Genomic DNA, 26,824 nt, shown 5'->3' with positions numbered 1-26,824 from the left:
GTTTGATTGTTGGGGTTTTCTCTGTATTAATGTAGGGTCTCTACTTTACAAATAATACTTCGTATAGCACCTTGAGGAGACTGCTGTTGTGTTTGGTGCTATGCAAATAAAATTTAATTGAACGATCTTTCATTTTAGGGTGGCACAGTGGTTATAACTGTTGCCTCACAGCAAGAATGTCCTGAGTTTGACTCCACCATCTGGTCGGGGCCTTTCTGTGTGCAGTTTGCATGTTCTCCCCAATATTTAATCTCTTCTTTGGGCTCGCCTTCTAGATGATCATAGATGAAAAGGGCTTGGTGAAAGATGTCGTACCCTCAAACAGGCCTGCACCTCTTCCACCCACTCAGCAATGCCTATACCAGTCTTACCATTGAACCATGGGCATTTCCTCTCCCAAGGAAGACAAATCAGTCTCTCAGTCACAGGAGCTGAAACAGCAGAATACCCATGGGTGGATGAACCTGGGGAATTCCACCTTACGTGCCTAGCCCCATGACAAGCGGCCGCACCTCCACTAAAGCAACAAAACAATAAAACATAAAACAAATCGGTAAAAGAAATAAATGAAACAAATACACCCTAAGGTACAGTTCTTTACAAAAAGCATGATTAAAATATATCAAACAATTCAGAGTAAAAGACCATAAAACCAGGAGTCAGTCAAGGCCAGTGCATACATGTTTGTAAAATGACAACAACGGTACAAGACAGCAGCAGTGTGGCACAATCCTGTAATAAAACAGAGGGAAGCAGTCGTCAAAGTCCACCCTACTATATGCCACATAATAACAAACGCAACAGTCCCACTTACCACTCTCTAAAGGGCAATACTAAAATGAGCAGCTTTCCTGAAGAAATCAAACCGCTCTGCCGTGCTTAGCCGCTTAACGCTCTTGGCCACCTTGGATGGGAAAAGAATTCCAAATGCATCCCTGTGATAATGAATCACAGCTGTTTCTTATAAGACCTCTAATTATCAGCTGGGAAGGTGTGGATGTTAGTGCTGCATTCGTGGACATCACGTAAAATCCCACCCAAATCTACTTCACTACATCTCCAAAAGTTGATTCTGTTCATCTGGACGTAGCGTTTGTCCAGATGAACAGAATCAACTTTTGGAGATTTACTTACCTGGATGATTGAGCATGCATCAAGACTACTTCACTACAGTAACACTGGATGCAGATGAGCCGTCCTAGCTCCCCCAAGCGACGAAGATATGAGAGTTTCAGGAGATGATGAAAAATAGTTTTCATAACCCCACTAGGCTCATTGTAATAAAAAATATTTGTATAAGAGACTGAACATATACATAAATGTGTACATTAAAATACATGTATATCTGATCTTAATATAACAATGTCTGTCTGAATGTATTAAAAAATACTGTATATAATATACTATATATAGTATTTTTATTGTCGCAAAATATGTATTTGAAAGAAGAATGTACATGAAAGAATTAATTTGGGCTCGCACGGCCATTCACGTGCAGCTGTGGCGTGCTGAGATACACCTGGGAACACCTTTGCTCTCTGGTGTTTAATTAGAAGCCAAAAAACAAATAAGGGAGAAACGTCTCGAGGGGTTGGGGGGAGGACGCAAACAAATCAAAATCAGGTGGACTTCTTTTTATTCTTACTTTCTCGATAGGGTTTGCACTGACTTTTTACACCTGAGCGGAAGATAAAAAACATTTTAAAAAGTCAAACCGGTAACAAAGGAGTTGCATCTAAAGTGAAGAAAATAATATTAACCCGATTACTGTAAAGCAAAAATAGTTTCCAAGTGTCCTCGGGTATCGAAAACTAATCCGGAGCGCAAAACCTTATTTCGCGTTTCAACAGAAAGCGAGAAATGCCACTTCACACAGGTGCAGCCTTCCCAAAGGTGGAAACCACGCCCACGATGCGCTATTGAGACAGGTTTATTTAAACGTTTGACAGGAAACATCACAAATTATTTAAGACGAATTGTTCACTGACAAAATCATCAGGGTACATGAGCACAGTGTTCAGATCAGTAAAGCTCTTTTTTCCCCCCAATTATGTATTGCATCTCTGCAGGCGTTAAAAACTTTATTTTTTCAGCCTGGTTACTTAAGACAAGAAAACACAAGTCAAAGATTAAGAAAGGAAAACAAAACACACACACACACTTACACTCTTACACAGATGGAAAACAGCTGTTTTACATTTCTCATGTATTCCAAACCATGCAAATGTTCACAGAGGTGAAGGGCATCCATCACCTTTTATGGAATAAAAGCACTTTTAATGGAAGTGATGACAACAATTAGCAAATTAATTACTTATGCTTATAAAAGCATGTTTCATAAATCTTCCTCAAATCAAGTCCAAATCCTGAGAAATTTGCATCATAAGGCAGAGGGGGTATATATTCAATGGAAAAACCTCAGACAGACACTCTTGGCCTCTGCAGCTGAGATCAAGCACTGTTTAATTAGAGGCGCTCTCCTTTGTCAAAATAGTACACATATGCATTCAAAATCACAAAAGCAAATTTGAGTGCCTTTATCAATATTGGCATTTTGGTTAGTTTATTCTAAAGCACATTTTAGAAATATATATATATAGATATATATAGTTGCTTGAAGTGTTAGTGAGTTTGTGTCCTCTCATTTGTTCTCATTGAAATGAAGATAAAAATAAAACCTTTATTATACAATTGTGCTGGTATGAGTTTTTGGTATTGCAGCCCAATTATGAACAGCTGAACTATTTCTGGGCCAATACCTGATTCATAATAATATACAATTTACATACTGTGTGAAGCCTGCACTCAGAAGGGTAGTGTTCATACCTAAAAGGACCATCATTTCTGGAGTACTGTATTGAATTTGAGAGAATACTGCAGGAAAGAAATGGTATCTGTGAATACAAGGGCTAATGGTCAAACAATTAACAATGCTGCTAAATGGAAGTGAGAGGCTCAAGGCAAAAAAACAAGGATGCAAGTCATTTTTTTAGGGCTTAAAGAATAACAGGAGAGGCAAGTCAGCGAAGGTCACTCTCCTCATCCTGTATGGTTTTCTTGATACGGAGAAGCATGGTGGTGAGCCACTGGTCCAACCGAGAAATGGTGTCAAATTCCTTCACCTGAGAAAGTAAGTATTAACACTTTTAATCCAGTTGCTATTAAACAATACTAAAATGAATTTTTTTTTCAACTGCATAAATGTACCTGTTGAGGCTTCAACAGTTTGGATTAAGAAAGCAATCTTTCAGATACAGACATCTGAAAAGTTCTCACAGCGTTTCACTTGTTCCACAATTCATCTAGTTTCAGCCTTACTGCAAATGGATTCAATTCATTTTTCACCTCCAATTCTATACATAACAGCCCATAATAACAAAGGGGGAAAAAAGTTAAGTAGAGCTACCACTCCTCAGAAAAGAACAAAACAGCCCATCTGGAGTTTGTCAAAAGGCACTGAAGGATTCTCAGATCTCAAGAAATTAAGCAAAGAATGTGAATACTTATGAACATGTTCTATTTTTGTTTTGCTTTTATTTTTAATGCATTAAAAAGAATTTTAATGAAACCTTTTCCCCACTTTGTCATTTTGGGAGATTGTGTGTAGAATTGAGGTAAAAATTAATTTAATACATTTTGAAAAAAAATAAAAAGGTTTAAAAAAAAAAAAAAGGTAAGCTCTGTAAATATATTTCAGATGTCTGTACAAGAAAGAAGAAACTGACACAGCAACTATTTACTGTCAGAGGACTGTTCTAATAACACTTGATTTGATCACTATGTAGTGATATTGTAAGGTACTGATGCAAATCGATATGTCAGTCATGGGACACATACAGAAAAATCTGACCTACTATTCTCATTTCCATCGCTATAATACTACTGCCAAACTCCAGTAGATTTTTTTGGGGGAAATGGCTTCAATGAATGCACAAACCACTCTCATTATACTAGGGCTGCTCGATTATGGCAAAAATGAAATTCACGATTATTTTCACTGAAATTAAAATCTCGATTATTTGACGATATTTATTTAACAATAACAATGTATTGAATAATGACTTTAAAGATTGTCAAAAAATAATATAAAATAGTGTGCAAATACTGATAACAGTGCAAATGTTTGCAATATAAAAAATAAATGAAAAATGTAAACATCTATGTTTAGTGAACTTTGCAGTGTTGCTCTGTGGTGCAGCTACGACACCGTAGCAAAGTTTACACACTGTGTCTACTTGATCCACGTCTGACTCCGCCAACCCATAATGTTTCCACACCACTGAAGTTTTTTTACCTCTCTTTTCAACCTACGGCAGTCACTCTCCTCTCCAAATAACTTCTGCTTAGCTTTCCGAGCTTCCCTCGGGTCCTCTTAATTGTTGTGACACATGTTCGAAATGCAGAGAGGTGCGCTCGATTTGCCACACAGAGCAGCGCGAGAGTAAAGCACGAGGGAGGGGCTAATAATTGGCTCAGTCATTTTTAATGATCGTTGAAAGCCCAGATCGTAATCGAGATTAAAATTCGATTAATTGAGCAGCCCTTCTTTCAACCTGGAAACGGAAGCTACAGTCTGCAAACTCTTTTACTGAACTGGTGTCAGGTTAGAATTACAAAAAAAAAAGAAAAAAGAAAAAGAAATAAAAGACAGAAGTAAATTCTACATTTTTGCTACGTCCTCTATTCTGTTAAAAAAGCAACTGTTTACTCACTGCATCAGTATAGGCATCCACATTCTGCTCTTCCCAGGCATCTAGAAGTTTCTAATTTAGGAAAAAGGAAAACAAACAAAAAACAAACAAACAGACAAAAAAAAGAATCAACCTACTTGAAAACACTTTTCAAGCACAGACACGGCTTACTTTACTTATTCAACCCAGATGACTAAAAACAAGATTTAACTGAATTTAACCAAACAAAATAGGTTTCAATTCAATTTTAAGGTTATAGTCCATTTATGTTTTCAACATTAGTATGTATATTAAACCCAGGTCAATCACATGTGATTAACACGAGTTTAATAAAGAGAAAGAGAACGGGAAAACAAAAACAAGCACAATAGTGGAAATAGATGGAAAACAGTCTCTCATGTTAAACGGCACTCCAAGTCTTCATGATTACTGGATGTGTCTTGATGAGCGATTTAGTCCCAAAATTACATCAAAGCCTACCTTCAACAGCTTGCACTCTCTCGAGTCTGAAAAGGCGGGAAACATTTCTTCATACTTCTGCACAGCAAGCTGGGAAAAGGCAGGGAGATTATTAAAATCAAAGGCTTGTATTACTGTGTCTGCATATTATCAGCAGATAAGAGTTGTATGTAATGGCTTACTTTTGCATTAAGATGGTCTACGCAAAAGTGACAAAGCGCAGCTTTGAAAAAGTGATCCTTGGCACTGTATTTCAGGAGCGTACTGTCCATTGCATGGGTTCCAACCTAAAAATAAATGAATAAATCAAAAAGCACAATTTAGCTTTACTTTCCAACTAAAGCTCGCGGAGGGATAAAACGTTGAAATAAAAGCTGCTGGGTGGCATTAACTCACCTGTTCGTAGATCTCAATAGCTTTTTGGTACTGCTCCAGCTGAGCTGCGTAGGTTGCTACTTTCAGAAGGCACTTGTTTGCTGAACTTTAAAAGGAAAAATCCAGCAATATGTCAGACCACACATTAACTGAAATCGAGGGTCCTAAATTGAAAAGTAACGCTACAGCTGTAAAACAAGACATAATATTAATGTATCAGAAATTTTAGATAGCACCTCATGTGCTCATTTGCAGTTCCCTACTTTAATTATTTGACTCCATTAGAATAGCTTCACACGATTCATAGTTCATTCTTAATTATCTTATACTGGGCACTAGTGCTTTTTTTAATCGTCTACAATGAGCAGTTTTAGACCAACTTCCTTTTGATGGATTGCCACTCCTGAACAGAAAGTTTGATGAACGGGTGGGTGGATGGAGCTGTGTGTCAAATATGACCAGATTAAAAATGTTTGCTCTTGTTGACGTCACACAGAGCCAAATATTGGAAAAAAAATAAAGTCTGAAACAGAGTATTTAGAGCAGTCTGATGCATGAGCTACTTGCTATATGAAAGTAATAGGGAACTGATGCACATGAGCAGCCAGCATAGTGTCTTTACACATTTACATTCTTTACTTCCCCAAAAGGCAAAAGAAACAGTGCTTATTTAAAATAGTTACCTGGTGGATTCTTCACCTCTGTAGTAATCTGCTGCCTGTTCATAATGAGCAATGGCCTGGAAAAGAAATTACACAAACATATACATGAATTGTAAACAGAGCTTATTATACTGTTCTTTGACAATTAATAAAAAGTAAACGTAATAAGGATTTAAATAAAAGGCAAGAAGAAACAGTTTTTAACCCAACCTTGTCAACGTCCACAAGCTCTGTTTCATATATTTCAGCAATGCTGATATGGTGTTTGGCTGCAATGGTGAAACGCCCCTAAAATATGATTTTTTTTAATTATAATTTTTTTTGGAAAAAGTAAAAAAAAAAAAAAAAAGAGAGTGAGAGAAAGCGAGAAATATGAGCTACCCTTTATGTTTTGCATCTGATTTCCTTAAAGATGCTCTTTAGAAATGAAACTGAAAAGAAACTCACCATATCCGTGTAAATCTCAATAGCTCGGTTTAGGCAGTTAATTGCCTCTGTTGAGAAATATATTCAAACAATTATTTTCAGATACATTTTACAATTATTCAGTAAACCAATGTTAGCAAAAAAAACCCCAAAAATATATACTACATAATAAAATACAACACAATTCAACAAATTAGAAGCTAGATAAAGGTTCAAGGTGTGAGTAAATATAGAAGGATCCCACTGTAAAATGAAATTTTTTTATTTGAACTCTTCTCCAGTGTATTTGTTCACATAACCAATTAATAACTATAATGTACAGGTTCATTACAAGACCAATATACTTTAGTTTGTGGCCTTTACTAGGATCAATCAGGATGCCCTTAGTGGTCTTTGTTGAGTACCACAGAAAACATTTAGGGTTGTTTTTTTTTCAGATCCTTATCCATCACCCAATACTATCAGGAAGTTGTCTGATTCTGCCCAAATTCATTCTACCCAATGACAACAATCCCACACAGGAACAAGATGGGCTATGAAATGTGTACTATGATGCAGGACCGAAAAGATTCATCAGGTAATTCGAATAACTTGATTGGGAAAAAAAAAATCCTTAGTACAAATTCAACAATTTCAACGCCTCATTTAATGTACAGCTCTATTCGTCACCATGTAAACGTGAACACGAGTGTTTCACCCACATTTGCAACTAAAAACAGACGTGCAATACAAATGTATTTAGGGGCAGAGTGAATATGAAATTTAACACTAAACCTACGCAGTCCCCAGTTTTATGACAAAAAGACTGACAACACAACAGCAGCACTGATGCTAGCACAGTTTAACGTGGAGCCGGAGTCTGTTCACACACTGCAAAAAAGAAAGAGGCAGCATCATTACAGAGATGATGAGCTCTCAGGTGGAGTCAAAGAAAATGTGTTTCTAGTATCCAAAACAGAAGCGATGTTCCAGTAATCGACATTAAAACCTTTACTGGAAAATGTCTGGAAAGAGTCTTTAATCAGAGCATCTGATTAACAAACTGTGACATGAAGAAAAGCAAACATTGTTGCTGCTCCATCTACTGCCGTTTGTTTTATATGGTGAAAAATCTGCAGTAACAGGGAGAGTCTAAACAGGGGAATGGGGTGTACTAGACCATATTTATTTCATGGCTTTTGTAACATTTTTCAGACTTAAAGTGAAATAATATACAACACTGTGTTAATGAAACTGCATTAATAGTTAAAAATAAAAAACTTTTTTCATTAGACTCTTAACCACTGTCCAGTGGGTTGTTAGATAGGACACTGAATTATTATTATTAATATTAATTAATGTCTGCACTTTCATAACGCCTTGTTTTCAGCAGTACAAAACTATGCATCAAAACACAAGGAAAACTTTAGAATGCAGATATTTAAGTATCGTACGTCAAGTTTTTAATGCCACATGATGGCCATTTTTTTAATATCTCTAAATCATAGCAGCTAAAATGAAATAATGAGACTACAATTAACTTTTAAAAAAAAACAAACAAACAAGACAATTTGTTTACTCAAATTCTTTTCCGCTTATCTTTTATTGATGCAGAGCTTATGTGCAGCTGTCATGTGATAAAAGAGTACCTGAAACAGGGTCAACGCATGCTCTCACTAATCAGGAATTTGACTGTTTATAGTATTTGTATGAAGTTAAAGATTTAATAAAGTAAATAAAAGATTTAATAACATTTTTAAACCACTTTCACTTTTATTACTGAAAGCTTTTATATGAAAAGATGTAAAACTTACAAGTGTACTTAATCTATATTATATACCTCAAAGTGATGTATAAAGTTTACCTTGTGGATCTGCTTTTTTGAAGGCATTTCCAGCATCTATGAAGTTGGTTGCTGCATCATGTTTGCTCTGCATCTGCAGGTGAAGGTGAGCAGCTTGGGAGAATGCATTTCCTGCAGCTATTAAGAAGATAAATTGTTGCATTTTAAAATCACTGAAAAAAAGAAAGAGGCATTCAATACATTTGTTGTGTTGAAATGCGACAATCATCTTACCACACCAATTCTTGGCCATTTTGTACATGTTAGCTGCCCTCACCAACATGTCACAGGCTTCTTCCAGCTTTGAGGAGCCACTGTGTGACAAAACATGTTTGTTTTTTTTAATAAGACACCCATCCATTGCAGATTATCACAGGATGATATAAACACTTTACTCAGTAAAATCCCTTTGGAAAGATGTATAATAAGCAGATTTTTTTTCTTTTTAGTACACTTACATGCAAAATTTTAGCACCATAATATGAATATTTTAAAAGCAATGGGTCAAAACTTTATTCATTTTATTATTATTTTTTCCTCATTACTTCACATGTGCAGAAGACTGCCTTCTGAAATTTTCAGGGCTGACAAACATATTTAAGCTCCGTTTCAAAACAGCGACCAAATCGATTTTGAAATCCACTCTCACACCCAGGTCTCACAATCTAAAGCCAAAATCTAATTTTTGCCCATAAGGATCATGGGATATGTTATAATTTAAATAGTACAATTGCACCAACTGAATGCCTATGACATAGAAGAAGAGGAACAAGGATTGGCATGTGAAATATTTGATCTACTTTTTATAAGTCACTGGTCGAAACAAGTTATAGCGGTCCTTTTCCCAGTCGGCACTCACTGATTTTTCATTCAGTGTGCAATCCTTTAAACTTTAAGTTACTATTTAATAGTGAGTAAAGATTTGTAAAACCGTATACAAGTACAAATATAAAAGTGTTGACTTTGCTTGTGATTTCAGTCCCACAACTATCTTGACAATTACATTTTCAAGTTTCGCCACAATCCCCTCGCGGATTTTACAGCCTCATACATAACACGTAGCCTTTAACCTTGCACGTGAGCTCCTGCTACAATAATTTAAAAAAAAATCCAACCTGAAAAATTAACCTGCATTTAGGTTGTTATATGCAAAGCCGGTTGTCCAGGTTAGTGAGAGCTAGTCTTACAGGAACATTCGCTACATCACAAGCGCGTTTTCTTCTTTTGCTGTAAACAAATGTGAATGACACGTGATTTGGACTGAGTGACCTTCCGAAAATTGCCCAACAGACGGCGCTATAGGGGAAGCGCTGCCTTTACAATTAAGTGAAATTATCTTGAATTGTTAAACAATTCAGCTTTGGGTTCAACTGAAGCTATTTCTAGCATGAAAGCTGCGTTAAAGCAGAGTCTAAAATGAGCAACTACCGACTATTTCCAGCTATCTTTCACACTAAACGCTTTCCAGATATACGACGAGCCGAGATAAGCTAGATATGCTAAACGACAGCCTTGAAAATAACCGCAAAACACTAACTACAACTTATAAAAGCAACCGACAATTATTTAAAATCGTTTTGTCCTGGCTTTTAACCCTTGTGGTCAGCTCCCAGCCTTCCGCATAGCTGTCTCCTTTAGCCAAACGTTAACGTTAGCTAGCTGACAGACTCACCCAAACAACGCTCCAAAAAATGACTGAGACGATTTCATTTTCTTTTCAGCCTCGGCCATCAAAGCATTTGCTTCCTTTTCTTTTCCGCTGTTATCCATTTTCAGGCAATCGGTCTGTTTCTGAGAAAGAATGAATAAATGTAAAAGTCAACAAACTCGCTAACCACTGCTAGTGGCTGCAGGCTTGCCTTGTCACATCACCAGCCGCAAAGTAACCATCACCTCTGTCACGTGACACCGGAGCACCGACGCACTACTGTTTCTGCTGCTGGTGCATTCAAGCACTCTTTTGCTATCCAGTATACTAGTCATATCTGGTAACGGTTAAAAGTTAAAACAAAAAAGTTACATTTTAATCTTCGTATGGTTTTAGTGTAGTTATTGACTACAGTATGAATACAAAATATGCATATGTAATCACAAATAGTTACATCCACAAGCTATAATATCCAGCACAATGGTTCTTGGTTTGTGATCAGCCTAAGAATAAATTGATGGATGGATAGTCAGTTCATGAGAACTGCATGTAACATTACATGTTAATGTTTATTAACACAGTAAAGTGTTAAAGTGATATCACGTGGTACTTCTCATGGTTTGCATATACCACTGATTTCTTAAATATGTTTTTAAAAAGTTTTAACAAAGAACAATCAAACAGTTCAACATATACAAAGCAACACCACCCTCTTCCCCCCACAACACACACATACCCACACCCACACACCTGACAGTTTTACTACACAGCAAGACAATCAAGGCTTATTTTGAAAAATAAACAAATACATGAATAAAAAGAAACATAATTATAATGGTGGTAATGAGTAATTAAGTAAAACAAGGAACAATAAAAACAGTTAACTGTTCCCCACAAATGCAAGTGCACTGCATGCATGTCTTTTCAGTGTAATCAGTCAGCAACTGCCATCAAGGTGTAACAGAGTTGAGGTTATTTTCCAAGTCTAGGGACATACAATCTGAAAAGAAGTGACCACACACTCAGGAATAACTCTTCATTTCCTTTTATTTTCCTTCATTTCCATGCAAAATGGGTGATAAAAAATAGTGATAGTTGTGATTTTATTTGTAGCAGCTTCTGACAAATTTTCCTGACATGATTACTCATATGATTTGTGTCTTTTTGTGTTTTTGAAATTACTTTTTGGCTCTGTTTAGTAGTGCTCAAACAATATTATTGATATGGACCATATAGAAACGTTTGCACATTATAATGCTGAACAGCATACTTCAGGGTCACCACATTGTCCAGGTGAGCAAACCTGATTATGTTTGTAACATTCAGCAGGTGTTGGCAGAACACTAAACATTGTTTGGAAAGTTAACATGATACAATATGGCCTATCGCTTTTCAGTATAACTAAAGTATCCTATATGTATATATGAATATTGATTATCAGACAAATAATTCATATCAGATTTGCTGTGTAAACTGGTACACTATTTCTGCTTGCTTTGTGAGCTGTACTAGGCTACTTTGACTGATAAACACTTTATAGCATAATCCGTGACTAAGGGTGTAATCCCCCTGTAGCAAAAATGTAATTTTAATGTATTTTATTTGAAATTATAATCCAATTATACTTACCCACAAATACCTAAATGGAGGAACATTAGAATAAGGGAGTTACAAGACGAAGTTTTATAGGACACAAATAATTAGTAGTTAAAAGTAGTGCATAACTTCAGTTATTTTATATTAAAGTATGCACAAATTAGTAATTTTTAGTAGTGCACTGCAGCTGTATCAGGGATGTGTCTTATCAGGCCTAGACGTTTCCAGGTATGTGCTATTTACTTCGTTTTTAAACATCAAGGGTTAGCTTTTCACGCGATATCAGCTGCAAATCTCCAGTCCTTTTCCCTAAATTTCAGACTTCAGCTTTACGAACAAAAACAGCCCCAAAAATTTACTGAGAAATGTGTTTAAATGTACGAAAAAACTTTGCCAAGCACGTCGAAAGAAAAGTTCTGCCACGGTATACGCAGGAGGATAAGATTTCAATCAGGCAAACCGGAAGTCTCCTGTTTCCTGCCTTGTAGTTGGGTCCTGTACAGCAGCCCGTGCGAGGCTGTCCTGGAGACCCCGCGCTGCCTGCACCTCTATCGTCTCGGGTGAGTTTGTTACAATGTAGCAATTTGTCTATTAATCCAAAAAACTGTTACAAAGCTGCAATATTCGCGAACTGCACGCGAGCCGCAAACTGCACAGCTACCGCAATCGAAGCGCCACGCTGCCGCACGAACCGGCGAACATGCTCATTTTCCACCGAATTCCCAAGCATACCCCCCTCATCCAAGAGTATTCCAACATTAACTCATATTTTGCTTACAAGGAGAGATAGCTAGCTACGCAATTGCGTTTACGCTTCAAAGCAGACAATACTGCCTTGTCTTTGTCAAATCGAGGCATCGTTGTGCAGTAGGAGTGTTAAAATTGTGTCACTCGCTGGTTTGTTTTGAATGTCAAAGCCTCAAGCTAGCTGTACGTCTCAATATTGTTGATAGCTTGTTGGCTTAGCTGGTTAGCTAGCTAGGCTAACGAAAGTCAACCCAGATGCGTTAAAATGACTGTAAATAGAGGCAAAACAGTGGTTTAAAATTAAACGTTTTGTTAAATTAGAGTTTTAAGTCAGCAGTGTGGCTACGAAATACTCCGTGTTGTGAGTAATAAGCGAAATATACATGCAAAGCTCTTTGAAAACACTAGCTAGCATGTAGCAAGCCGCTTGCAGTGACTCCATTCATATCCTGCGTACTAGCTGCGCTCTAACCGAGCAATGGCTACGATCTGCTGCTGCTTCAGAGCGGCAACTAGGTGTACGGTCGCTTTATAGGTCTCGGTAAACTCGTGGAAGCTGATTTGAGATGGTATTTTCGTGTTGTTGGAAACGAAAGGCACAGCTGGTGTTTTGAGTTGTGGTAAATTCAGCGGGAGGCGAGAGCCCGTTCTCGAAATCTTTGCAGGCGGAGCGAAAACCGCGCGTTTTCAGTTTGTTGTCTATTGCCATCCGCTGTTTTTTCGGATTTTAACAAATATGAGTTCTGCTTGGTCTCTCGATGGGTTCGTTACCACATGGGGATTTCTGTTGTTGATAAGTGTAGGTGTTAAAAGACGTTGGATTTTTTGAAAACCAGTTTCTGTATTTAACTGTAAACTTTATTATTATTTTATAATTTAAGGACCTCATATTTTATTTATCACGTCATGCTTGCTTTATCCTAACAAGACACCGAAATATCTGACAGTGATAGGTGATGTAATGATTTGAGTCATTACTCATAATTTGAATTTTAAAAACACACAGGGGAAAATCAAGGACTTTGAAATTAATGTGATGGACTTCATAAATGTTTATTAATATGGTTATTAACTAACTATATAGCCCATACTACCTAAGAGTAATTAGAGTGAGTTTATGTTATTCGGAAACTATAAGAAAAACATTAACATTGAAATTTGTGTTGATAATGTATATCTAGAAAGGGTTAATACCATAATATTTCTTGGTGTGATCATTGATCATAAGGCCTGTTGGAAATCACACATCACTTATGTGAGGGGAAAGTTAGCACGGGGCATTGTTGTCTTGGGGAAAGTAAAACAATTTCTGGATAGGAAAACATTGTATATGTTATATTGTGCTTTACTATTACCATACATGAGTTATTGTGTAGAGGTTTGGGGAAATACATATAAAAGTAATATTCAGACTATAATCATAATGGAGAAAAGGGCTATTAGACTAATAAATCAGGAGGGGTATAGGGCTCACACAAACGCACTCTTTATTAAGACGCAAGCTATAAAATTCCAGGATCTGGTGAAGTTTAAAACAGTGCAAATAATATATAAGGCAAGGAAAGGGATGCTCCCAATCGAAATAAGTAAATGGTTCTTAGAAAGAGAAGGGAGGTACAATTTTAGAGGGAAGTGGGATTTAAAATTACAAAGAGTAAGAACAACATTGAAAAGGATGTCTATTTCAATAGCGGGAGTTAAATTCTGGAATGAATTAAAAGAAGAAATAAAGGTCAGTAGTGATATAAACCAGTTTAAAATAAAACTCAAAAAAGAAATTTTAAATAAGTATAAGAATGAAGAAAAGTTAAACTGATGTTTATTTTCTTCTGCAAATTAGCAAATCTAAATATAGTTTTAGTTGAACATGAGAAAAATTTTTTTTTGTGATGTTATGTTCTAAGTTGAAGGCATTGTATACGTTTTTTGTTGTTCAAATTTAGATGATGAGGATGTAAACCTGAGGGGGTAGGGCTAAATAAGTATATACTTCTGCCTACTTTTCAAACAACTGCATGGAAAGATTTTATGAAATGTTGGTGAATGTATATGTTTGAAATAAAACTGAACTGAACTGAGTGTTTAAATATAACTTAGTCTTTTTGGATGCCAAATGACCATGATGGTTAGTCCAGCTTACTGGATAGCTTTGGAAGCAAGAAAAATGTTTAGATTTTTAATGTTTGTGATTTTTCAATAAAATGCATTTCTAGACCTGGTAAAGTGATGCCATTTTTACATTACAGCTTAATCCATACACTAAACTATATCGGAATTGAAAGTATTTCTGTATCTTGACAAATTTTTAGTCATAAAGAGTAAAATAATAAATTAGTTCAGTTTAAAAACACTCAGAATTGGAAGGTTTTGTGCTTTTAGAGAGATACTGTTGGCTGTTCTTCATCAGTGTTGCACATCGATAGGTAATTAAATGTTAAATGTTTAGTTGTACTCTAATAAATTAAAAGGAACGTATCTTATTGTGAAATTGTTTTACTGGTGTGGCTCACTAGAGATCAAATTCAGTTGTATGTGGCTCATTAACTGAATATAGTTTGAACCCCCTCCTTGTCTAAACTAACAATCTGAGAACATAATATTAAGATCTGTGGTTTCTTTTTGTAGTTCTTCTAAGGAGTGAGCAGCTAACTCAAATCTATGTTCAATTACAATTATGATTCCAACAGTTATGAAAACAAGATAAATGAGGTAATAGAAATATTTTTGCTTTCTTTTTTTCTTTTTGCAGCAGTACGCTTATTTTGCCTTTACTTTTTTAATCCAGTGTACTTGTTTTCTTTACAGTGGTGTTTATTTGCCTCTCACTAAAAACCCCAAGTCACGCCCCCAGATGCTGTGACAGTTTAAATTTGGTTAACAAGCAAACAAATTAATCTGTTTGGAAACTGACTGATAACCAGGAGTCCAATGGGGAGCAACAAATATATTATTTCATTATTTTTTAAGTTAATTAGGAACAAAGTAATAGTGATTATGATATTTGCAGCAATAGAGTAATTTTGACGTTTTCTCATGATGACAAGCTCTGCTGAAAATATGTTTTATTGCTACTTTGCTGTGCTTTACAAAAAAAAAATCAACAAAAAATTGTTACTTCTAAGGATTAGTAATATTAAATAATCATATGAAATTAATTCCTGTCATGCTGAAGAAGCATAGGACTTGAAAAACATCACTGTCCTGTAGTTCAATATCAAGTGTGGCAAGCCATAAATTAGCTTCTGTGTAAACATGGAGACAAAAATGGCTGGGTTCGAGTCCATTCTGGACATTTCTTGTGTATCATTCCCCTCACTCTCACTGTTCTTTTGCATTGCTCCCTACTGCCCTATCAAAATAATAATAATAATTAAAGCGTGCACTGACAATGAAATAAATCAAAAGTAGTCATAAAAACAATTTCTCATCTTTAACAGTTGTCATGGATGATGAAGACGGCAGGTGCCTTCTAGATGTAATTTGGTAAGTTAATGATGACTCGATGAAAATCGGCTAAATCTCATCACAAACTGGTCAGCCATTTCTTCCCTTGTACTGTAAAGATTTACTTTGTTTTCTCTTGCAGTGACCCAGAAGCTCTCAATGACTTTCTTCATGGATCTGAGACCCATGTGAGTATGAGTGGGGGAGGGTTTTTTTTAAAAAAAGAAAAGAAAGAAAGATGTCTCCTTTTTTTAAGTTTATGATTTCTATTTACAAAAAGTGAGTTTGTAATTGATGTGATGAGGAGTCATAATTATGCATATTTTTGTTAGTGCTGGCATCAGTTAGTGAAGTGTGACTCTGTACTTAAGTCACTTTAGATTATACGTTAATGCACTCTGAAACCTGCTTCCCTCACTGCTTTCATGTAATTTTCTTATTGCTGTATCTGCTTAATGGTTTTCTTTGCTTTTGATTTGCACTATTTGTAGTTCCAGCCTCCCTTCCCTTTTTATTTGGCCTATTCACAAAATGAGAAATGATAATACTAACGCTTCCCAACTCTGTATTACACCTATCATTTTGCCCTTTTGTCACTTATCCTTTAACTGGTTCTTTTACAATCTGGGTTTCCTGGACTGTATTCTGTCCTTTCCTTGCCCTTCCCCTGGCTGATGGTTTGTATATTTATCTGTCCTGGTGACTTTTGCCTGCTGGTTTGGGTGCCTTTGGTTTCCATCTTTCCTATCCTTTGTGGGTGTGTCTGTAGTTGGACACTGACGACCTTTTGGATGGTTCAAGTGACCCCTCCAGCTCATTCTTCTCTGCCACTGGGGTGAGTAAAATCCCCCAATGCTCTTCCTTCTGTTTTCTATTTATATATGTCGCATGCTTCACCTATTACTCCTCTCCCATCTACTAACAAACCTACACTTGACAGGCTTTGTTTTGCTGCATTCTGACAAGATATTTTTGTGGGGTTTTTATATTTGCATTACTTTGTTCATTTCCACCCCTTACCATCATATCTAGTGATGAAACTTTACGTGTTACCTGATTTCACTTATTTCCTCTTCGTTTTCCTCCTTTCCTTGAAGGGCCACGTTCCAGAGGTCCAGCCTACAGCCCAGCTGTCGGCCAATGAGTCAACAGGCCTTCCTAGAGTCAGTGTTGACTTGGACTTCTTGGAGGATGATGACATCTTGGGAGGGTCCCCAGGTGGAGAAGGTGGGAGCAATGGCATTGGGACAAATCATGAGCCATGTGACATCTTGCAGCAAAGTTTGGCTGAAGCCAACATCACAGAGCAAAGCTTACAGGAGGCAGAAGCTGAGCTGGACCTGGGCTCCTTTGGAATTCCAGGCCTTACACAGGTGGTTCAGACACTGCCTGATGCCAGCCTTGCTGGGGCTGGAAACAGTGCTGTTGGTGTAGGCATTGGTGTTGGGGGAGCAGCAACGATTTTTCCCGGGTCAGCCACGAGCGCCACTGCTACTCCCCCCAACGCCACAACTGACATGCTAGGGTCAGTCCTTGCTCAACAGGGCCTTCAACTCCAATCCCAGGTCATGAACAAGGCAATCAGTGTTCAGCCATTTATGCAGCAAGTGGGCCTAGGAAATGTGACGCTTCAACCCATTTCAAGTCTTCAGGCTCTTTCTAATGGGAGTCAATCTGGACATTTGGGTATTGGACAGATTCAGGTTGTGGGTCAGCCTACCGTCATGACTATCAATCAGTCTGGCCAGCCAATCCTGGCTAAAGCCATGAGTGGTTACCAGTTGCACCAGTCTGGGCCAGAGGTATCAGGTGCTGGTCCTCAGCCAGGGCTTGGAGGCTCAGGAGGTGGACTTCTGATCCAAAGTAATAAAGCTACTCTCGGATCTCCAGCTTTAAATGGACCGGCTGTTTGTGTCAGCAGCACAAACAGCAGCAGTGGTGGTACAATGACTGCTCCTGCTGGGCTTGTGGGATTTGGCAACACCCTTCTAAGTTCAGGAATAGGATCCCAGACACAACCTCAAGGCCAAATCATGCAGAACGTGATCATCCAGCGCACACCACCACCTATTCAGCCTAAACCCCCGCAGGGGGGAGCCATCCAACCGAAACTCTTCAAACAACAACAGCAGCAGCCACAGCCAGCACCCCAAGTCTTGCAAAATGATGCCCACAAGGCCCTAGGGCTGCAGCAACTTCCAGTTTCTGCTGCTCAGAATGTAGCCTTCCTGACAGGAAAGCCAGGCTCCAATGTTGTCCTGAGTACTCAAGCCACAACTCAAGGCGCTCAGTTTCAGCAAACCCTCTTCAAGCCACAAGCAGCACAACCATCTGGCAAGCCCCTGAGTGTACACTTGTTAAACCAATCTAGCAGCATTGTTATTCCTTCTCAGACAGTTCTGCAAGGTCAGAACCACCAGTTTCTCTTGCCACAGCTACAAGCAGGTGGGCAGATCCTGACCCAGCACCCCGGGGGCCACATCATCACAAGCCAGGGTCCTGGTGGACAAATCATTGCAAACCAGATTTTAACTGCAAACCAGAATATCAACTTGGGTCAGGTGTTGACGTCGCAGAGCCATCCTGGGGCAGCCCACATCCTCTCTGCACCCATTCAGCTCCAGCCTGGCCAGATGGGCACGCCTACCCTCTTTCAGATGCCTGTCACATTGGCTCAGAGCCAAAATCAGACACAGACCCAGACTGTCTCAGGTCATGCCCAGACAGTCATACAGGGCATGCCAATTCAGAACCCCCTGACCATGCTGAGCCAGGTGGAAGGACTGAGCCCCGCTGTCAGCCTTCAGCCAGCCTTGCAGCCTCAGCCAGGTGGAGTCCCTAGCAGCACAGTAGCAGCAACTATGGCTCAAGGACAGCCTGGAGAGTGTGTAACTGTGCTGGGAAGCTCCACAGACCAGGCTACTCATCCCACTCAGCAGCTTGTACCACAGCCATCTATCCTTGCCATGCAGCCGGCTTCTACTGTGTCCACGGTTACCACCGCATCTTCCTCCTCTCCGTCCATGTCAGTTTCCACCTCTTCCTCTGTCACAGCAGTGGGGCTGGTCCCCCCTCAGGCTCAGCAAAGTCCAGGGAGGTTACTGTTCACCAACCAGGGCTCCAGCATGATCCTGAGCCAAGAGTCTCTGCAAATGTTTCTTCAACAGGTCAGTGTTCAAACTTAAAACTTTTGCTTACCTTGTGTTCAGTTAACATTGTCTAAAAAGATGAATAACATGCATGGAGTGATATCTTGGTTTGACCTCTTTGGTTTACTATTTTACTCCCCCTTCCCTCCAAACCCCTTCCTCCTTCCTTCCCTCCCTCATCCTGAAATGGTAAATGTACTCCAATCAGGAGCAGCACCACCAAACAGAGAATGAGTCAACCCCCTCTGTGGGCGTACCTGCATCTGTAATCGTCAGCAGCAACAGCATCACTACTCCGGCCCCTGCTGTCCATGACAGCCAATTAACTGACTCTTGGGTGGGCCAGAGCCACAGCCCTTCCCCTGGCCCTTCCCACATGGTAAAGCAGGTAGAAATGCCCCTTTATGTTGAGCCCCACCCCCTTGTTGCTGCTGCTGCCTCCACAACAATGTTAGGATATCTTATCTTTTCTCCTTACTATTCTGTACCTCTCTTCTGCATTAGTCATTGCTTCTATGGCGCTCACCCTTGCTCTGCATTTCCAAAGAACAAATATGATTGTTGGCTTGCGGCTTCTGTGTGTTTCTTACGTTGCTTAATTACATGCAAAGGCATGATCATTCCAGTTGTCCATACCTATTGCGTGCTAACTACTCTGAATTTAGGACTGGCAAACAATATTGAAAGGAATATCTTTTTCTTTTTTTTAATTCATTTGATATTTTTAATCAGTTCTAACATCCTTGACTCAAAGCTGAAATCGGCAAAAGTTATGGTATAATTGGACTATATATTTTAGCATGCTGAAATATACGAGATCTAATCTTTTTTGGCCTTTTCTCGATTTCTGCCTACAGCAGCAAGGCTAGAATAATCTCTTCACTAACACTGCTTAGTCACAGTAAATGAACTCATCTTCATCTGCTGCATTACTGATTAAGGACTGATGAATTGATTCACTCCACAATATCTTCCACCTCTCACCCCTCTGACCCCTAGTGTGACCAGGGTATTGAGCCCCCCCAAAACCAAAATGACATGTTCACCTATCCCTCGTCCCTCAAGTCTGCAGATCACCTCCTAATTTACCACCACAGACCCACTGATCTTGATTTCTTGCTTTTGTCTACAGTTTTTCTTTTTGGCTCGCTAAATAATCATTGCCCTCTTCTTATGTGTAAATGCTAGAAATAAAATCTGTGAGCTTCTACTACTTTTACTTTAAAATCTATTAGTTTTTAATTCTAACACTTTGCTTTTGTGTTTGTTTGGTCGTTATTTACTTGTGTTTGTGTACGTCGGGATTGGGTGATAAATCTGTATTATTATCTATTAGTTTATTTGATTGTTTCTTTTTTCATTTTAAAGTGTGTGAGTGTATTATGATATTTGCAATTAGGAGTTTTAACCTAGGTGTAAGTATTAAACTCAGTATTATGATGCATAAATATAGCACATCATAATAAATATTGATGTCAAAAACGTGAAAAGCCATATCGCCCAACCCTACTTTGTGTCAAATCTCAGATCGTGTGCTGGAAACTATAGACTTTTTGTATGTGATTTTTCTTCTTTTTTTATGTGCTTAATATCCTGATTTCATTCTTCCTTAAAATGTTTGCTCCCTTGAATCAGATAAGCATACTGTATTTTGATTCCACTTCTTCAGGTACCCTCCAGTGGACATCAGCAGCCTCTGAAGATCCATAGAATGTCTCCTTGTCCACCTGCCACAGCACCACCAGTGGCAGAAAGTCCCCAGCCTTCCCAGTCTCCTCTTACTCTGAGCCAGCAGATCCAGTCACCACACCACCAACAGCAGTCACGCCCTCCCTCTCAGCCTCAGCCACAGTCGCAAACTCCTTCTCGCTCATGCACACCCTCATCTCACCCTCCACTCTTTATTGTCCACAACCAAATTGCAGAGTCCCCCAAACCAGCTCTACAAGGCCAGCCACAGCAAACGCCACCCCAACAGACACACATTCAAGTTCAACTTCAGCCTCAGCCGGCCTCTCAGTCTGTCCCTTACCAACAAGACATGCCTCCTATGTCACAGTCACCGAAGCCTCCACCTGCACAACATCAGTTCACTGCAGCTCCTGTCAGCGCTTGTGCCACCACTGTGGTTAAAACTCATGTTCCCATCCAGGGCCTGACATCAGATCAGCAACATAATCTGCAGTTAGTAGGAGCACAAATTCAGACTCTTTCAGCCATCTCTCAACCCTCACCTAAGCAGAAACAGCTGCTGGAAAGGCTTCACCAGGTATCATTACAATGTTACACATTTCTTCTTACTGAAAACTTGTAACGTAATTAGCATGCAATTAGGGATCTTGACTGTAAAATCACTGTGTGTATTTTTGACTTATTCTTTTTTCTGAGGTTCAGCAACATGTTAAGTTGCTTTCACTAGTACAGTTTGTATTGTCGTGGAAAAATAATATATGTGATTTCTGTATATATACTTAGTTGTTATTTTCCACTTGTTCAGTTTAGTTCCATTTATGATTTTTTTTTCTGTTATCAGTTGGGTTAAATACATTGTGAACATTACCAATAAACCTACCAGTACAATATCAGCATAACTAAATTAGGAGCCTAAATATTTTGAATGTAGGTACAAATATATCTGTCCTGATGGTATTTCCAGGTCCAGCAGAACATCATGCTACAAGCTAAGCAGCCTACTCAGCCTCAGCCTCAAATCACCACTCAGTTTAGTTCCCAGCAAGATGTGCCTCTTGATAAAGTGGTGATTGCATCATCATCAGCCAGCACTGGTACACCTGCTCAGCTACCCTCAATGCTGCAGCCGACATCAGTGCTTGTCAAAACTCCTACAGGTTAGACATTAATTATTGTCAGTGATGCAAAACAGTAGGATCCAACACACGTTGAAGTGTTTCCTTTTGTAATTATCTTTATTCTTTATTGCTAGCATCAAGTGACTTACAGGTATTCTCAGGAGCCCAAGGGCAAGCTGGAGCAATGGTGAATCAGACTGTCACTCCTGCCAGCCTTACCCAGCCTGCACAGGTATGTAATATAACCATATTCCCAGTAAGAACATATGTGTGGTATTTGCCTGGCGTTATTTTGTGCTACTCTACCACCTTTGTCAGTGAATATAAAATTTAACAGGGATAGTATTTTCCCAATACATTCCTTTTGTATGTTTTGTCACTTTCTTCTTTTAAATTTCCCTCTTCTTTTCCTTTCTCAGGTTCAGCCAAAGCCAGGAGTGATAAGCTCTGTTGGAGGGGTGACTCTGGGGAAAGGTGGCATGCAGATACAGGTGTTGGGAGCTAGTCTGACTCAAATGCCTGCTCCACAGCCCCCAGCTTCAATACAAGCTCAGGTAAATGAGTGTTGCTACATGTTTGTACTGCCTTTGGTATTTAAGTTTTAGTATGAAGGGTTTTAACCGTTACACTTTATATTTGTTTGTTCCTGTTACAGACAACGACAATAATGAAAATGCCTTTCAGCGCAGAGCCCAGTAAAGAAGCCAGGTATGTTCCATGGTAAATTTCCAGGGCTTCTTTTAATTGATTCTTAAAAGCCATATTTGTGAACAGTATTAATTTTACACACTTCACTGCAGGATGCTAGAACAGCTAAGGAAACATCAGGGTTCAGTGCTTCACCCAAACTACAGTGCCCCTTTCTGCTCATTTGAGGACACACTGCACAGACTCCTGCCTTACCATCTCTACCAGGGAACTGCCAACTCTTCTCAAGATTATCAAAGAGGTAACAAATTGCCTGTTTTATAAAGCTACCAATGTATTGCTTGATTTATAGTTGAGAATTTTCAACAATTTGGTTCTCTTTTACACAGTGGATGATGAATTTGAGAAGGTCTCCAGCCAGCTGCTGAAAAGAACTCAGGCCATGCTGGATAAATATCGTTACCTGCTCTTTGCAGAGTCAAAAGTAAGTTTATAAATCAGCATGTTCACTGCAAGCATTCTTAGAGCGTTTTTGTCCTGAATTGATTTTAAAAGTGATGCTGTTTGGCATATGAACATGAGCAGAGACTGGGCCCCTCGGCAGAGATGGTGATGATCGACCGGATGTTCATTCAAGAGGAGAAGGTTGCATTAAACCAGGACAAGATTTTGGCAAAGGAGAGGCCAGGTATTTTACCACTGTCTGTGGTTATTAAATTATTAATAAATAATTAATAGAATTATTAATAAAATTTTGTAGGTATTCAAAAATAAAGAAGGTGTATTTTAATTATACATTTCTGTTTATTTACTTGCAGAAGAGTTTGTGGCAAATGTGCGAATGTTGGAGAGTGTTTCATCCCAGCAGAAATTATCATCTGCTGAACCCACCCCAGTGAGCGGAGGGGTATCTGCTGCTGTCCCTGCTCCAGCGCCTGCTGTTGCTGTTGCTGCTGCTCCTGCTCCTGCTGCCATCCCATCCCCTGTTCCAATCATTGCCCCAAACCCTCCGCCTGCACCCACACCAGTTTCTGCTCCTGCTCCTTCCCCTGTCTCAGTTCCTTCTGCGGCCCCTTCTCTTTCCCCTTTCCCTCCTACCAAGCTTGTGATAAAGCAGGGTGGAGGCAGTGCATCTGTGTCCTGGTCCAGTAGCTGTCCTCCTCCTCCAACTCCACCAGTCAAGCCAGTGGCTGAACCCACTAGCCAGATCTCTACAGTTCGTACTCCAGCATCGTCATCCTCATTTTCATCCTCGACATCAAACTCTCAAGCGGCTGATGACGATGATGCTCTTCCACAGCGAACGAGCAAACCGCCTATCAAGACCTATGAGGCTCGCAGGAGAATTGGTTTGAAGCTAAAGATCAAGCAGGATCAAACGGGGTTCAGTAAGGTGGTCCACAACACTGCCTTAGACCCAGTGCACACACCTCAACCTCAGCTGAGCAGCCAGTCTATGTCCCAGACTCAGCCGCAGTCTGAAGCTGCTGTATCACAAGCGAAGGTTCACCCTTTATCAACCCCTTCGGCCACGGTTATCAGAACTCAGTCCCCTGTATGCACTACTTCGTCTGGCTTGTCAGTCACAATATCAACCTCTCAGTGTAACCCATCACTGAGAGGAAGTGTTCCCACCATTTCAGCCTCATCTTCCTCCACCTCTTCATCCCATACTTGGTCTTCATCCACCTCCTCATCTTCCATTCAAATGAATGGGACTTTGGATCACCACGACACAGGTGGGGTCAAACACAACCCTGCCTCTACTGCCACTTCCTCACAGACAACTTGCCGTCTTCCCCTTCGAAAAACTTACCGCGAAAACATTAGTCCTCGGGTCAGACCTGGTGTCCCAGGTGGAGGAGATGAAAATTTGTCCTACCCCAGAACCACACCATCACCCCCCAGACACGAGGCCTCAAATCCTCCCTCAGAGCGGACAGTGATAGCAAGTGTGAAAGTAGAGAAGAGAGACAGGGAGGCCTTACTCGCTCACACAGATTCAAGCCACGAAACTGGCCGTTTGGGGAGTGCAGTGCAGGGGCTGGACGAAATGGATGTGTTTAGTCGTGGTATCAAAACCACGCAACACCATCATCTCCCACAGCTTCTAGACAGAGAAGGGGCAAAGGAGAGAGGGGAAGAGCACACAGACCAAGAGACAGATGTAAGTAAATACAAGAGGTTGAGTGGAAAAAATCGACATAAGGCAGGAGGAACATTCAGAATGGACCAGCATGCCCCTGGGCCTCCGTCGCCAGAGTCTTCCTTCACACGAGACTCTTTGCTTCCTGCCAAACGCTGCAAGTCAGACTCTCCTGACATGGATAACGCCAGCTTCTCCAGCGGCAGCCCTCCAGATGACTCACTGAATGAGCATCTGCAGTGCGCCATTGACAGCATCCTTAATCTGCAGCAGGAACCCTCTACCCGCGGACACCATATTAAAGGGGGCAACAGCAGACCCCACCAACACCAAAGTCAGCGCCCTGGGGGCTCAGCGCCCTCATCACACAGACCTTCAGTCCCATCCTCTTCCTCTGCTTCTTCGTCCTCTTCCTTGGCCCAGCACCCTCAGGTTGGTGGCCGTGGCCACAACGGCAGCCTGGTGCCCCAGACTCAAAGTAGATAACAGCCCCTCAGCCTCGGACTCACAAGGGGAACTATGAAACAGTTTAATGAGGCAGGGGAAAGGGGCACTGTGAAAACAGTATCACTGTAGTACTCTGCCAGGCTGTGTTGGCTTTGTTTGTTTATTTGAATTGTCCAAACATTTCTTTGTCATTTACAGTCTAAAGTTGCCCCATGATGGAAATACAAACATAGTCAAAAATGGTGAATTGCAGACTTTAACATGCTCGACAGATGTGCTCCCTCAGCCAAAATCGAGTAACAAGATGAAATTGTCAGTGACTCTTGTTCTCTAATTCTGTCTTTCTTTTTCACTTTGGTCTTTTTTTTTCCCTCATTCACTTGTTCATACATTCCTTTCATGTGGTCTGAGCACCAGTCTCTGTCCACAGCGGTTCATCTTCTGGTTTAATCAGTGTCGTAATGAGCATCAGGCATCTTATTCAAACAGTTTAAAAGATAACAGCTTTTCACTAAGAGAGCTGCAGAAGAAAGGCCAAAGAGGTTACAGCAGTGTAGTACTGTAAACAGTCATAATACATCCAGTGTGCTGCCGGACCTACCATATTTGATTCTCTTATCGCAAAGATAGTGCTGCTCCAGAGATGCAAACAAGAAATGCTAAAATGAAGCAGTCCAACTCTTTATCAAGACCACGCTTCTTTATGTAGTATATTAACCCTAAATATCAGTTGCTTTGGTCTTAAGGTAAACTCCTCTTGAATTGAAAAAACTGAGTACCATCAACCTCTGTGTGTCTCCATTTTAAACAGATATCATGTCTTTTTTTTTTTTTTTTTTTTTTTTTAAGTAAATGTTGAGAGGAAAAAATTGAACGTTTGTAAAATTGGTTTGAAATTGACTGCTCAGATGCTGTTGTACTGTCAGGATGTAAATGAACTTGTAAGAAATGCATTTTTTCTGCTTCTATTGTCAGATGATTTTCCAGTTTCTTGTTTTTAGACTGCACCTCCACTCACCCCCTGTTGCCTGTGATGCCAGGTTAGGACTTTATGCATTTCAGTCAGCAGGGGTCAGGCAAGGTTTCTGTGTTTTCTGTCTTTTGGATCTTCCTGTCACTGTATGCCTGCCTCATTTGAGTTTTTGTTTTTGTTTTTGTTTGTTTGTTTTATTTTTCCCCCTTTGTATAAGCCTGGTGGACAATTCAAACACAAACACAGCACAAGCATTGAAATTGAAAAAAAGGAACAATAATAATGTACAAAAAAGACCGTAAGAGAATTTGAAGTATAGTATTACAGATTAATTTTGTATTGTATTTATTGTGTATAATGACACTTTTTAAAAAGAAAATGTACATTTAGTAAAACTGTAAATTAAACCTTGCTTCTTTTATGAAATATTGCAGCGTCCTGTCCTCTACTCTTTTATTCCTCAACTTTGTTCCACCACTCGAGGCTGCATTCCTTTCGTTTACTAACGCTGACCGAGGAGGACTGTATGATAGTCAGGAGGAGGAGATCGTGGTAATGGTTTCAGCACTGGGGTGTGTTCTCTATCAGACAGTCAGCAGGTGGTGCATAGAAGTGAAATCATAGAGCTGTTTTGTATGCGTCATTGCTTGGAGCGTCCGCAGAATTTGGAAAGAATAAGTCATTTTTACATGGGGGGTGGGGGACTGGCATGTCTAAATCTAAGGCATGTGATTATACTGAAATACAATTATTGTAAAACAAGAAGTTTCCAAGGTATAGT

At 39.6% G+C, this 26,824-nt stretch overlaps 2 protein-coding genes across 7 annotated transcripts; one reads left to right on the top strand and one right to left on the bottom strand.

Moving 5' to 3' along the window:
- Nucleotides 1-1,914: 1,914 nt before the first annotated feature.
- On the bottom strand, nt 1,915-10,342 carry napab (N-ethylmaleimide-sensitive factor attachment protein, alpha b). 2 transcript variants are annotated; one of them, XM_087851158.1, is made up of 11 exons: nt 10,108-10,341; nt 8,670-8,749; nt 8,457-8,573; nt 6,635-6,681; nt 6,398-6,475; nt 6,209-6,264; nt 5,547-5,631; nt 5,333-5,437; nt 5,172-5,240; nt 4,713-4,763; nt 1,915-3,122 (listed from the first exon to the last, which is right to left on the bottom strand). In XM_087851158.1, the coding sequence occupies exons 1-11, from the start codon at nt 10,203-10,205 to the stop codon at nt 3,021-3,023; spliced, it is 888 nt and encodes a 295-aa protein (XP_087707284.1). In that variant the 5' UTR covers nt 10,206-10,341; the 3' UTR covers nt 1,915-3,020. The 2 variants fall into 2 exon arrangements, with proteins under 2 accessions (XP_087707284.1, XP_087707283.1); XM_087851157.1 differs by having other exon boundaries at nt 8,457-8,749; nt 10,108-10,342.
- Nucleotides 10,343-12,181: 1,839 nt separating this feature from the next.
- On the top strand, nt 12,182-26,466 carry bicra (BRD4 interacting chromatin remodeling complex associated protein). Of its 5 annotated transcripts, none has more exons than XM_035910245.2 (15): nt 12,182-12,239; nt 15,864-15,909; nt 16,013-16,058; nt 16,640-16,705; nt 16,968-19,037; nt 19,228-19,398; nt 20,689-21,288; nt 21,676-21,868; nt 21,964-22,061; nt 22,249-22,383; nt 22,485-22,537; nt 22,630-22,778; nt 22,867-22,961; nt 23,060-23,165; nt 23,296-26,466. In XM_035910245.2, the coding sequence occupies exons 2-15, from the start codon at nt 15,869-15,871 to the stop codon at nt 25,107-25,109; spliced, it is 5,637 nt and encodes a 1,878-aa protein (XP_035766138.1). In that variant the 5' UTR covers nt 12,182-12,239; nt 15,864-15,868; the 3' UTR covers nt 25,110-26,466. The 5 variants fall into 5 exon arrangements, with proteins under 5 accessions (XP_035766138.1, XP_035766137.1, XP_035766136.1 ...); XM_035910244.2 differs by having other exon boundaries at nt 19,228-19,407; nt 23,063-23,165; XM_035910243.2 differs by having other exon boundaries at nt 19,228-19,407.
- The last annotated feature ends 358 nt before the right edge of the window (nt 26,467-26,824 follow it).

The sequence above is a fragment of the Neolamprologus brichardi genome, chromosome 14 (genome assembly GCF_056152115.1).
Source record: "Neolamprologus brichardi isolate AB-2024 chromosome 14, ASM5615211v1, whole genome shotgun sequence".
Lineage (NCBI taxonomy): Eukaryota > Metazoa > Chordata > Actinopteri > Cichliformes > Cichlidae > Neolamprologus > Neolamprologus brichardi.
This window is presented reverse-complemented; position numbering and strand designations above follow the sequence as displayed.